At 36.8% G+C, this 13,223-nt stretch overlaps 1 protein-coding gene across 1 annotated transcript; it reads left to right on the forward strand.

The window, feature by feature from the left end:
* The first annotated feature begins 9,967 nt into the window (after nt 1-9,967).
* Nucleotides 9,968-12,766, forward strand: LOC132171543 (putative WRKY transcription factor 14). Its single transcript, XM_059582885.2, has 3 exons — nt 9,968-10,864; nt 11,302-11,442; nt 12,036-12,766. Exons 1-3 carry the CDS (start codon nt 10,317-10,319, stop codon nt 12,646-12,648), a joined length of 1,302 nt encoding a protein of 433 aa, XP_059438868.2. The 5' UTR covers nt 9,968-10,316; the 3' UTR covers nt 12,649-12,766.
* The last annotated feature ends 457 nt before the right edge of the window (nt 12,767-13,223 follow it).

The following is a 13,223-nucleotide window of genomic DNA, read 5'->3' on the forward strand; positions in this document are numbered from 1 at the left end:
TGTTGTATGACACTCAAATTTCTAAGGCATGCAATCAAAGGGCTAGTAATATTTATTAAAAGGACATACTTTTATTTCAAATTGTGTTGAAGCCCGGTCTATAAAATTGTCTCGTGCTCTTTAAGCAGATGAGAAGTACATATTTTTTTTAATAGCATTATAATAGTTGGGGGAAATTTTATTAAAAAATGGTTAAATGCCTAGGAGGTACGGATACGTAAGGCGCATTATCAAAATAAGGAGTTGTACTACACACCTTTTTTTCTATTCAAATAAAGGAAAGCAGGAAATGAGAATTACAAAGGCGGGTATTTGCCACTCAAGGAGTGCCTCACATACTCCCAAGTGTTTACTCCCTAGTGTGGCAATGCCAATTACCATTAGATGAAATAACAAATGAAAGTACATTTAGCATCAAAATATGATTTTTACTGTTATCTCAAGGAGTAAGCACTTGGGGTATGTGCATAATTTCTCTTATCAAATGATTGTCTCTATTTCCAGAAGTATCATAGATGATACTAGCCAAAATACTGAGATGACACTTGTGTCCACACTTTTAATGGCAAGATACGTCAAACTAATCAAAAACTGTCACATGTCCCATATGCCTCATTAAAAATTAAAAGACCAAATGAAATTAAGATTATAAAAAAGACATTAAACAAAATACGGGTGGCTCTAGCCACCCCCCTATGGCCGCCCACCCCTAAATGGCTAAATAGGTTGGCCAAAACTACCCCCACGGGGCCCTTGAGGGTAGTTTAGCCACCCCCGTCTGTCTAAGGAGTGGTTTTGGCCACCCATAATGGCCGATCTATGGGTGGTCGAACCACCCCCAAGGCCATGGGTACGGTGTTACGCCCCAAATCTAAAAGGGCATGATAATATATGTGACTACAACAATCTTTGAATTGAACAAGACAAATAGAGCAACTAATAATTCTATCAAAACAATTCCTGAAGTCTACAATATGTCGCTATCCAAAAAACCAATAAACAACCTAAAGTAATAATAAGAAATCCATAAAATAAATGACCCCAACAACAATCTCAACAACTTCTAAAATTCACAAGGGAAAAGAAAGTCTCTAAGAATAACAAATTAACAAGTCTTTACATCAATATGTTAGGTTCAAGAAATTGATCTCATTCGATATGCAAAATCTTTTGTGTAAAGTTTTTCATTACCTGTGGTTTTAGTATGAAAATGTCAAGGGATTAGAGTTTTAAGTGTTATTGGTATGTGTAATGACTCAAATAATCAATTAGGCTTAGGACAACAGGGTTAACTAGGCTTTGGGTCACTAAGGGCAATTAGATGGGCATTTTAAAAATTTTGGACCTCGGAGCTACAGTGGATGAACACTCGTGTGGGGGACCAAACACGAGCGCTTACCTGACAACCGTACAAGAATGCTCGTGTGGGAACCAGGTCGAGCGCTCGTTGACCTTTTATTGACTGCTGATTTTTACTTGTGCGTCACCTGCCACATGATCCCTTTGAGCAACAGTACACGAGCGCTCACCCCTTTCCTGTTATTCACCATTTTGCCCCCAACCTCTTCCCCTATAAATAGAACCTCACCCCATTTGATTTTTCCCACCCCAAAACCTTAGAGAAACTCTGTTATTTTGGTTTTGTGAGAATGGTGAGATTTTGTGAGCATTTGGAGGAGTTTGCTTGGAGGACTTTCTTGGTTGAGGTAATCCTTGTCATTTTCTTGAATTTCGTTCTAATAGCTTAAGCTTTAATATTGGTTAGCGTTTCCACTTGCGTAGATTAATCTTACTGTCTAGAGACATTGTTATGCTTAGAATAGTATTAGAAAACCTTTTGATAGCATAAGAGACCGTTAGAAAGCTCGAAAAACAAGTGGGTTAAATGAGGTTTTCACCTGAACCTCATTGGATGAACGCTCGTCCCTAGGTTGAGCGCGCGACTAGGGCTGGTTTAGGGAATGACCTTTTGGCTGAGCATCCAGCGACTCTTGTTTTCAAGCCTAGGGTTTATTTTAGTGGACTTTGGACTAATAGAAGGTTTCCCACATATTGGGAGAGCTCGGAACCCTTGGAAGTGTACTCGAAGAATCTAGTTTATTCAGGTGAGTTTTAACTGACATAATGCTTGCCATTATTTTTCCACATTTGCACGTCTATTTTGTGTACCAAAACATGCATATTTGCAACTCTCACAGAGATATATTTTCTGTTGCACATGAACTCTACCTTTTGTGAAAAACGTTGTACTTAGCATGTTAACGAAAGTGAGACTTATAAAAAGGGTATGCATTTAAAATAACGACAAGATAAATTGCATAATATGACATGGTACATCGGTACATGTAGGATAACGACCATGGGCCTACTATATATGTTTACTTTATGGTCAAATGTGTGTGTTGTTATATGGGCCTTGGATCTAATGGATGTTCGTAACCGGCGCAACCTTAACGGGCAGTCACTACAGGACGGACATCATTAGTTGTGTGGGCCATTCGAAGTCGGACTCGATTGTGCGACTAGTGTTATGGATGGTAGTGTGCAATATCTAGGGTACCGGTGTTGTGTTATAGATCCCTCGGGACAGCGCTAACTCTGCTGAGAAGGGGTAATATCTCGAGTAGACCATACTGTTGAACTATCATTGTTACTCATGATTATAAGTATATATAATATATCTATATCACGTCTATGGAAAAACTGTCATGGTTAAACCGTTATATACTTTATTAAATAGAGTTCATCACTAAATTGGCATGGGTATTATGTGCATTAACATTCACTAAGTCATTAAACTTACTCTTTTGTGCTATGTTTTTCCTCCTTCATTATGAATAATTGTGTGGTCTAACTAGCTTAGACAAGGATGCTTTCGGATCCGATATGGGCGATTGCGCAGGACTTGATCTGAGTCATTTTTGAGGGTATGGATTCTGAGTAATTGAAGTCCATGTGGGATGATAGAGGAACCACCCGAGCAGACATAATCGAGATTATTATCTCTTTAGCCTTACTTAAGCTTATGATTTGATATGTTGATTTTTTGTGAGACAATTATGTTATGGGATGTAATCTTTTATTCTAATAATGGCCTGATGACCGATATATTTGGTGATTATCTTTATATTACGAGGTTTTATGTTTACTCTGGTGTATGAATGTGTGGATGTTTTGATACTACTCTCTATTCCTATAGTTTAGAAGTCTTCCGCTGAAGTCTCTCGCTTAGGAGAGGTTGTGATTCCTGAGTCTTGTCATGTGAAGGATATGGCTGGGATACGAACCGTAGAGTTAATTACCAGTTAATTAATTTTCGGGGTGTTATAGTATGTCCCGTTCAAAACCCGTCACAATGGGAACGTGACGCATAGCCTCAGTGAAGTCTCGATCTACTTTCATTCAAATCCCTTCATAGCTGAGACGTGACACAATATCTCAGTGAAGTCTCAACCTACTTTCATTTAAAGCCCATCACAACGGGGATGTAACGCACTGTCATAGAGAACTCTTTGTCCATTCACATCCAAAGTCCATTCAAAGCCCTTTGTGACACGACCTATGTACAAGTGGCCAAATGTCGTAGAGTTAATAATGAAACTGTAGCCACACATCATGATGCGAGAGGACCCCATCATGACGCGAAGACAAAATCATGTGTGATTAAAAATCAAATATTGGTTGATTTTGTCCCATTTCTTTCCCATAGCTCTCAAGCAAGCTTTGGATGTTTTTGGGTGAGGAAGATTGAGCAATCCTTGTTCCTATAAACCTTCTAGATGTGTTCCTTCTTTCACCCTTGTGTACCCAAGTGAAGGCTTCTCAAAGCTTGAAGTTTTTCACAATTTGGGGGTTTTGTTCTTGAGTTGTTCAAACCATACCATACACATCCCTTGCTCAACAAAGAGTCTATTGAAGAAGTCGGTAAAGATATACACTTGAAAAGATTGGCTAGCTTAGAGGCAAGCATTATTGCTTGTTATATAATGCTTGCCTCTAAAATCTACAAAGGCATACATAGTCTATGTATACATAGTCTAAGATCTACAAAGGTTTTTGTAAGTTTCCTTATTTCTCTATTTTGGATCTTCCTTGTTAGTGATTTTTTGGGTTTGGCTCCCTCACAATGGTTTTCCCTAATTGTTTTGTTTTTTTTGTTTTGTTTTGTTTTTTTCCCACTTTGTCAACACATATTTGTGTTTGTGGATGTGTGCTTTTTCTTGTGGGTTTATTCTTTTGTGATTTTCAAATTAAATCTCTTAATTAGAAATTATTTATGCTTGTACTATTGTTTTGGGGTTAGAACCGGTCCTTAATTTGGAATCTCTTAGTTGATTTGACAATAACATTGGTCAGGACACCATGGTCATCTATGTACTGTGATAATCAGAATGCAATCAACATATCTAAGAATCTTATGCAGCATTCTCATACACATTAATATTAGGTATCATTTTATTCGTGACTTGGTTGAGTCCAAAGTTGTTTCGCTTGATCATGTGCCCACTGATTGTCAGTTATATGACATCTTTACCAAACCGTTGAATGTCATTCGATTTGAGTTCCTTAGAATAGTCATTGGAATTGGTGACCCCTCTTAAGTGGTCACATTGCATGCCTAGGATGCTTCCCTTGTGTTTTTGTTTATCCTAGAGCTAGCATGCCACTCTTTTCGTTGTTTTTGTTGATTTCTATTTATTGTTGTTTTTGTTTCAAGGTTGATGTTTACTCTCCTCTTCTTGCTTTTGTGTTTGTGTGTTAAGGGATCTTAGGTTTTCTATTGTTCCAATGCACACCATGGTCAATTGTTAAAAGAGATGTGCTACAACGTAATATAATGCCCACACTTGACCTATATTTAGTGATTTGTCTAATGGGAATTGAAGAGAGGGTTGAAATTCAAATTTCAAATTTGAATCCTCCCTTCCATGTGATTGTCCATCTGCCACGTCATTAAAAATGAGTCAAATGTAAGCATTATATTGCACTGAAGCATTTCTCTTGTTAAAAAAGTTATATATATATATATATATATCACCATGCAATTCAATATATGGCACGTGGAGCACAAAACTAACGGATATAAACCATTTACTTGACATAATCATTGATAATCATATGCTTGTATAACCGAATGATGGTATCCCTCTAATTTTGTTTATGTATAGACATGCATGCACCATCACTAATATCCAAACATCATTAAGGGCTTACCCATCTACCAATTTTTTAAAAAAATTTTATGGGCATCATCCGTACAAAAATTAGTTTCAAAAAAATTACCTAAATTAATGAATAAATCAAAGGTAGTCTTCTTTTAGATCTTACCTATCTAACAATTCTCTCTGAGTCAACCTCGATCTACCTCAATGTTCAAGAATATATCATGCATATAATTATTAATTGTGAACAGCAACATGCATCTTGCTAGCCTGTTAAAAAAAAAAAAAACAAAAAACAAATCCATTACAATTAGGACTAATAATTTTTTACACGGCCTACGAATTTGAGATGGATCTAATACGAAATTAAAGGGTTAATTAGTTTTATATCTCTACCTTGACATGACCTAAACTCGACACGCAAACAAGAACTACCACCCCTAATTACAACCCATAAAAGGCCCCCACTTCAAAGTGCATGTCCATTAAATTGAGACAATCATTAAGTGCACCCTTTAACCGGGGACATATTTGGCATGAAAGCTAAGGGAAATAGGATGCCCATTAATTATTATTGCAACCCACCAAAAAAATCTCTGTCAAATCTTCAGCGGTTCACAATTTGAATATTCCTCACAAAAAAAAAAAAAAAAAAAAGTTATGATATTATAAATTCTCTTTATTAATTAGTGCAAAATATAAAAACTCCTAAATCAGGCTCTGATTATTTTTTCTCTATATACTACGATTTGTAGGGTTATATATATATATACTATAATTCACCGTTTTCCAGACTTTCAAAGCTTGAGCAGCAACAGGTACTTTTGTTCCATCAGTTCTAATTTATTTATTTTTATTATTAAGTTTCTAATGAAATGCCTTTTTTTTTTTTTTTGGAATTTATAAACATATACAAGTTGATTGATTCAAATTTTTCATTCTATTTATCTAGAAAATATTATGTATTAATTCTTTGTATTTTTTAAATATTGTCATGGAATTGAAGGGAAACAAACTGGATCATCTTTCAGTGATTGAATAACAATAACTACAACAATTTATTATTATTACATTCAAAAGTTAATTGAAAAATGAATTTTCTTTGTTATTAATATTTTTGCGAATAATAATCGTTGCCTTAATTAATTGTCCTTGAAAATAAAACTTTAATTGAGATAAATAGTATTGCTTTCTCATATATATATATATAGCAGAGAATTTTTATTATGGTTTAAAAGAGTTTTGGGATAATTAAAATAAGGAAAAATAATCCTCAAAATAGTTATACTGTCCTTTTCTTTTGGTCCAAGACCAGTCAATTATAGCCAATTTCAATTTGAATGTGACATCTAGATATCTCAACTGAAAAAAACTGATTGTCTAGTCTTGGAATTTGGATGGGTAGGATGTGATGGATATAAGTTGGTCCCATTTCTAATTGGTCAATCCATTAAACATAATTAACCAAAATATCTTATACGTTTAATAACTGTAAAAAATAATTAAACTCTTTTTTTTTTTTTTGAGCCTGTACTATATATATATATATATATATATTGGGTGTGTGTTTAATGGGTTTAAAAGTGCGTTTAACACTCAAAAAGTTAAAAGGACTCAAAATGGTGGAATATCCCGCTGTTGGAGGCTATTTTTTCCAAAGAGGAAGTCGGAATGATTCAAGCAGTTCCTATTAGCTGTACAAATCAGGACGACATCCTTAGATGAAGGGGAACAAAAAATGGTGTTTTTTCGGTCAAGAGTGCTTATCATTTGCAAAAGGAGAGGAACTTTGTAGCTATGGCCGGAACCTCATCACCGGGGTGGGGGGGTTTGATAAAATCTGGAAGAGGATTTGGAGATTGCCGGTTCCTAATGTGGAAAAGAATTTTTTATGGCGCACGTGTAATGACATTCTTGCCACCCGTGAGAATTTATGTAGGAGACGAATTCTTACGGATCCTTTGTGCCCTTTGTAAACATTATTTTCCAGAAAAGCACCTTTACTGGTCTGGGGTTTATGCAGGTTGTGGAGGGTCTCTTTAACAAATGTACTCAGGAGGAGATGGTGCAGTTTGCGGGCTTGGCGAGGCGAATTTGGCTGCGGAGGAATGACGTCGTTCATGGCGGAAGTTTCTTACATCCAAATAGCATTTTGCAGAATACCACAAAAGCTATTCGGGAATTTTCTTTGGCTTAGACAAAGGAGGAGCAGTGTCCATTTCCGCGTGAGGTTCCATGTGTTCAAGTCTGGCAAGCTCCGGCGTCGGATTGGTGCAAGGGGAATTGGGATGCTGCGTTGGAGAGGGCTTCTGGTAGGATGGGCTTGGGAGTGGTGGTGCGTGATTCCCGAGGGTGCTGGCGGCACGATGTGCAACACGAACGGGGAATCTTGCCCCGGCAGGCACTGAAGCTTTGGCTTTGTTACTTGCCATCCACTTGTGCCGCGAGCTGGGTTGTTCCAACGTCCACTTGGAAGGTGATGCCAAAAGGGTTATTGATGCGATACATTCCACGAATGCTGATAGGAGCTAGATGGGGCAAATGATGGACGACATCAAAATGGAGTTGCAGGTGTTTGGTCACTGGCAGCTTACTTTTGTGAAACGTGAAGGCAACAAAGTGGCTCATGATCTAGCTAAGTATGCTTTGATGAACTGTATTTCTGAAACTTGGCATGATATGCCTCCTGCTTGTATTCATGACACGTTATTATTAGAGCAATCTGCTCTAGTTCTGTGATTTTCTAATGAGAAGTACCTATTTTGATAAAAAAAAAAAAAAAAAAATGGGTTGGACGATATTTCTTTTAAAAAAAAAAAAAAAAAAACTCAAAAAGTCCGTTTGAAGAAAAAAGTACTCGTTTGGTAAAAAAAATTGAAAACACTTTTAAGGGTCCAAAAGCACTGTTGGCAAAAAAAGTTTGAAAATAAAGCTTTTGCCATAAAGCATTTTTTGACTTAAAAACTCTATTTCTCAAATATAATCCCAAACAGGTTCTTAGAACATGTTTGACATTGCGTTTGAAAACTTAAAATGAACTTTTAGTATTTAAAAAGCTGTGTCAAATAAAAGGTAGCAAGTTTAGTAAAAAATTTCAAAAGTACTTATTTGACTTTTTTACTCTAAAAACTTCAAAAACGCATTTTTGGCAAAAGCTTAAAAATGAAGCTTTTGCCAAAAAGCACTTTTTGGCGTAAAAGTTTTATTTCTCAAACGAAATCCTAAACATGCTCTAATTTGATTGATTAATTGACAAGAAAAAGTGTGTGCCATGCATGTGCCTCCTAATAGTTATATTAATTACTAAGTGCATTACTTAGGAAGGTTATTATGAAGAAGGGAGGTTATATCGATTGTACATAAAATAATTGTCTGTTTAGATTGATAGTAATCTGAGACGTGCTCGGGAAAGTAAATTCTATAGGAGTACTTTTCTCATATTTACGGTATGAATTAGATACATGTCTATTGGCAATTATCCAGCTTGGTTTGAATTGGATTTGAAGCAATATGATTGTATGTGTAGGAAAAGTGTGGATTTAGAGTTACCATTGACTTTGAAGTGTGAATATTGTGTCAAAATATAAAAAAAGCAAAGAATGGGAACAAACTGGTAGCGTAATTTGAACAAGTATTTATGAAATTAAAAGACATTTCCTTCATTTGCTTTTAATAAAGTACTATTATTGTTATTAATGTTTCATTTCTCTAATTAAAGATTTTTTTTTTTTTTTTTTTTTTTTTTTAAAAAAATTTCCTATAATTTACTATCATATATGGGATATAGATAGTGGCCTAAATAAATACATTTATTTCAGATAAAAATCTGTTAGAAACCTTGTAATTAGACGCATATTTCCTATCCAACTTTGAAAATAATTGAACTTAATTTGGCCTAACTTTTCGTTTCCGTGTAGTTATAGAGCACATGAAAAAACTATTTATTTTTGGAAAGTGATTCTAGCTAGCTTACATATGCCTGAATTTGACATTTGATTGATATTTTGTTTTTAACTTCGTGAATGCGATGTCTTTGATTCTTTACTAGCAAAAATTCATTTTTTTTGTCTTAAAAAATGAAGAAGGAAGTTTATGCACTCTTCATCTTAGATTTTTTTATTTTTGATAATAGTTTAGGGTAGGCAATTCGTGTTTGTGTGTCGGATTCGGGTCGTGTCCTGATCAATTTAATTAAACCAGTCAGACTTTTTAATCTTAACCATTTAATTTTGTGTCGAATTTAAAACTGTGGCCCTAAATTTATTTTATTTTTTATTTTTTATTTTAAAAAAAAAGTGGGAATGTTTGAGGGATTGGGGAGTGGGGAACGGGATATATTTTATTTCCTGCTACTCAAATAAAAGACAATGCTTAGCTTAGGAAAAAAAAAAAAAAGGTCAATAAACGACAAAAGGCATCACAAAGAGTGGTGCTCATCGATGAGAGAGACTGTTCACTGCTGTGCAGCTTGTGCTTCCTTGTTAAAATTCTCCTCTTAAACGAAACGCGGAACAAAACGAAACGGGGAAAGAAAGTAAGCATGATTCATGAATGAATAATCATGTTTTCGAAACGTTTCCGAGAAATGCGGCTACTTGCCGCCTCTTTACTTTCCCATCACTGGTTTTCGAAAAACGACTTTTTGTAAAGTTCTCGAGAGAGAGAGAGAAAAATTAACGAAAAAAAAAAAAACCAGTTGCATAAATTTGACTCTTTGATTCTTTGTTTATCATAAATCTCCCAGCTCAAGACCTCTTTGTTTATTACTCTCATTTTAGTTTTAAACTCTCTCTCTCTCTCTCTCTCTCTCTCTCTATCACTCTATCTCTCTCTCTGTTGCGTATGGAGAAGAGCTGTTTTGTGTGAAAAGTCAGCGACTCTCTCTCCTTCTCCCCTCGGCCCTCTCTCTCTCTCTCTCTTCAAAACCCTTCTCTCTTTGTTTTTGAGAAGAACAATCAATTTCAACCTTCAAAAAACTTGTTCCTTTGCTTTCCTGCTTCCTAATAACCAAAACCCATCTTTCCAGAACAACTATTTTTCTTGCATGTTTTTTACGTCTGTTGGGTGCAAAAAGGAGGAGAAAAATCGATCCCTGACAAACCCTCCAAATGAAACTCTTCCTCTCCTACGCGCTCTTGCCTTTGCATTAGCAGCATGTGCAGCTTGTTTATGCCAAGGATGGACAATTACCAAGGTGATTTAACCGACATAGTCCGAGCTAGCGGCGGCGCTGGCGCCCCGGGCGCTTCCGAACCCATTCCCGACTGGCAGTTCCCTGCCGATCCCATGAATTTCTCGCCGGCGCCCCTCGAAGACCCCAGAGATAATTTCGGGGATCCATTCGGGTACATCCGAGATCCGCTTCTCCACGAGTTCGATGTATCGGGTTCCGGGTTCTTCAGCAGCCCCAGCTCCGCCGAAATGATGGGAAATAGTAGAGTGGAGGACAAGGTTGTTCTTGCTCAAAAGAATTATCTCGACCATGAGATGAAAAGGCCTTGCAATATATTTTCTCGGATGCTTCAGATCTCTCCCAACACAAAGTTGCCCGTCTCCCCATGTGACTCGCCGGCGATGGCTGCCGCCTCCGCCTCTCCTTCACCGAGGGGAATTAAGGTTTCCGCTATGCTTCCAAACGACATGATTAATGACAACTCCGGAGTGCAGATCTCGTCCCCGAGAAATCCGGGTATTAAGCGAAGGTTTGTGTGTTTTATTTACTACTTAATTTCATGAATTCACAAGCAGCAGCATCGAACTTTTCTCTTTTTTTTTTTTTTTTGGTTGAGAATTAATAAGAATTTTGTCATGTCATAAAGTCACGACAAAACATCTGAGAAAAATAGGGATTGAATATGTTGTTTTTACTTTCGATGCGGTGATTTTTTGTGTTGATTGGATAGCTCACTGAGGTGATTTTCAGATGAGAAAAATGTGTAAGAAGTGTATGATTTTCGGATGAGAATCTTGAGTGTCAACGTTATCTATCTTTCACGGGTAGTAATCAAGCTGAAAAGTTGGAAAACTGGCGTCATCAACATATCTCAAACTACTTTTCTTACCTAAAACACCTGAAGCTTTTTTTTTTTTTTTTTTTTTTTTTTTTTTTCTGTTAAGGAATTAATCAAATTGTATGCAGGAAGAGCCAGGCAAAGAAGGTGGTGTGTATTCCAGCGCCGGCAGCTGCGAACAGCAGGCCAACCGGAGAAGTAGTGCCGTCTGATCTGTGGGCATGGAGAAAGTACGGACAGAAACCCATTAAAGGGTCTCCGTATCCAAGGTGAGCAAGTTCCAGATATTCATCCTCGATTAGAGGGAGTCATTTAAGATAAAAACTTGTGCCAAGGCTGCAATTTGTATCTCTCCACTGACACACACTCATGTTTACTTTTGCTTCTTTCTTAATCATTTATATAATTAAAAGTGATGCCACAAATAGACTGGAGAGAGATCCTTCTGAGCCCACAGAAGTTCCCTTACAAACTCACCTTATCAATTACCCATATCTCTATATATATACTCACTATTACTAATGGTGTTTGAGCAAAGGAAACTAATTTGGCGCACTAATATTCAAGCATCCAATATTTCTTCAAATATACAATCCATAACGCTCTGCCCTAATGATAGAATATTGTCTGTTTTTTTGCTCTCTCTAACGAGACCGATAAGTTTATTGTTATCACGGTTTTAAAACGCGTTATCGTATAAGATACAAATGTACATGTAAGTACATCCACGACTATATCATCGCAAACATTGATTTTTGTTTTTTAAAGTTGAAAAAGCTTATTTTCGGTTATATAGGTGGAATAACATGATTAACCAATTTCAGTGATTGTTTATCAATAATAATGTTTTGATCTCATATAGGGGGTACTATAGATGCAGCAGTTCAAAAGGATGCTCGGCAAGGAAACAAGTGGAGAGGTGCCGGGCTGATCCGAACTTGTTGGTAATAACATACACATCTGAACACAACCATCCATGGCCGACTCAGAGAAATGCTCTTGCCGGCTCGACCCGTTCCCAGCCATCGAAGAACAACACTGCGGCTTCAAAGAGCAACCCCCAGAAGCCAACAAGCCCAAAGGAAGAACAAAAGGAGAGCAGCAATGAAGGCAATGTGTCGCCGAGTACTGCTGCTGCTGCAGGCGGCTCAACAACAAGTAGTAGTGCATGTGTTAAGGAAGAGATTGAGGACATTGAGAAGCAGCTGGAGATGGATGATGGAGAATTCAGTGCTTCTGAAGGGTTTCCTTATCGGCCAGCAATGCCAGGATCAAACCAGTCTGATCAGGACTTCTTTGCCGATTTAGGAGAAATTGAAGCTGACCCTTTAGATCTCTTGTTCACACAAGGGTTTTCGGTTTCAGGGGATCATGATCATACGCAGAAAGACAACAAGCCAATGGATCCATTCAGTCTCTTTGATTGGTCAGGTGAAAGCAACTCATTTGGAGAAACTAATAAGAGGGGTTTATAACAAGCAACCAAGCAACCAAGCAAGCAATTTCCCCCCATAGTAATATGCTACTTTTCAATACCTTCTTCTGTTTGAATATTTCTTCACGTCGAGGAGATTTTTTTACTTTTCTACCTTTTTTTTTTTTTTTTTTTTTTTTTTTTTTGTTATTAATTTACCACCAGAACAGTGAGGAGACTAGGAAAAAAAAAAAAAAAAGAGTAAAAAGACAGTGCTGGTTCATTGGGAGCAAACTCATGAGTCCCACATTCCTTTTGGAATATTGGTGGATGGGACAGAAAGCTGAGGAACAGAAGGTTTCTACAGTTAAAACAAGTACATCCATCAGAGACATGACTGGAAAGCTCAGTGTCGAGATTGACATAAAGATGGGACTTGCCTTTCATCTTTTTGAGTGGGAAAAATTATGCAAACCCACCCCCTCAAGCTCATGTGGGTGGGTAGTCTTAAAAACAGCCCTGCTTTTTAATTGCTTTGATGAGAGGAAATAAATGAAAGATAACAGAACAAAAAAAAAAAAAAAAAAACTTATATATTTATATCTATATATATTATTATCAAAAGCTTGACTTTTC

The sequence above is a fragment of the Corylus avellana genome, chromosome 1 (assembly GCF_965113065.1).
Source record: "Corylus avellana chromosome 1, dhCorAvel1.hap1.2, whole genome shotgun sequence".
In the NCBI taxonomy this organism is placed as follows: domain Eukaryota; kingdom Viridiplantae; phylum Streptophyta; class Magnoliopsida; order Fagales; family Betulaceae; genus Corylus; species Corylus avellana.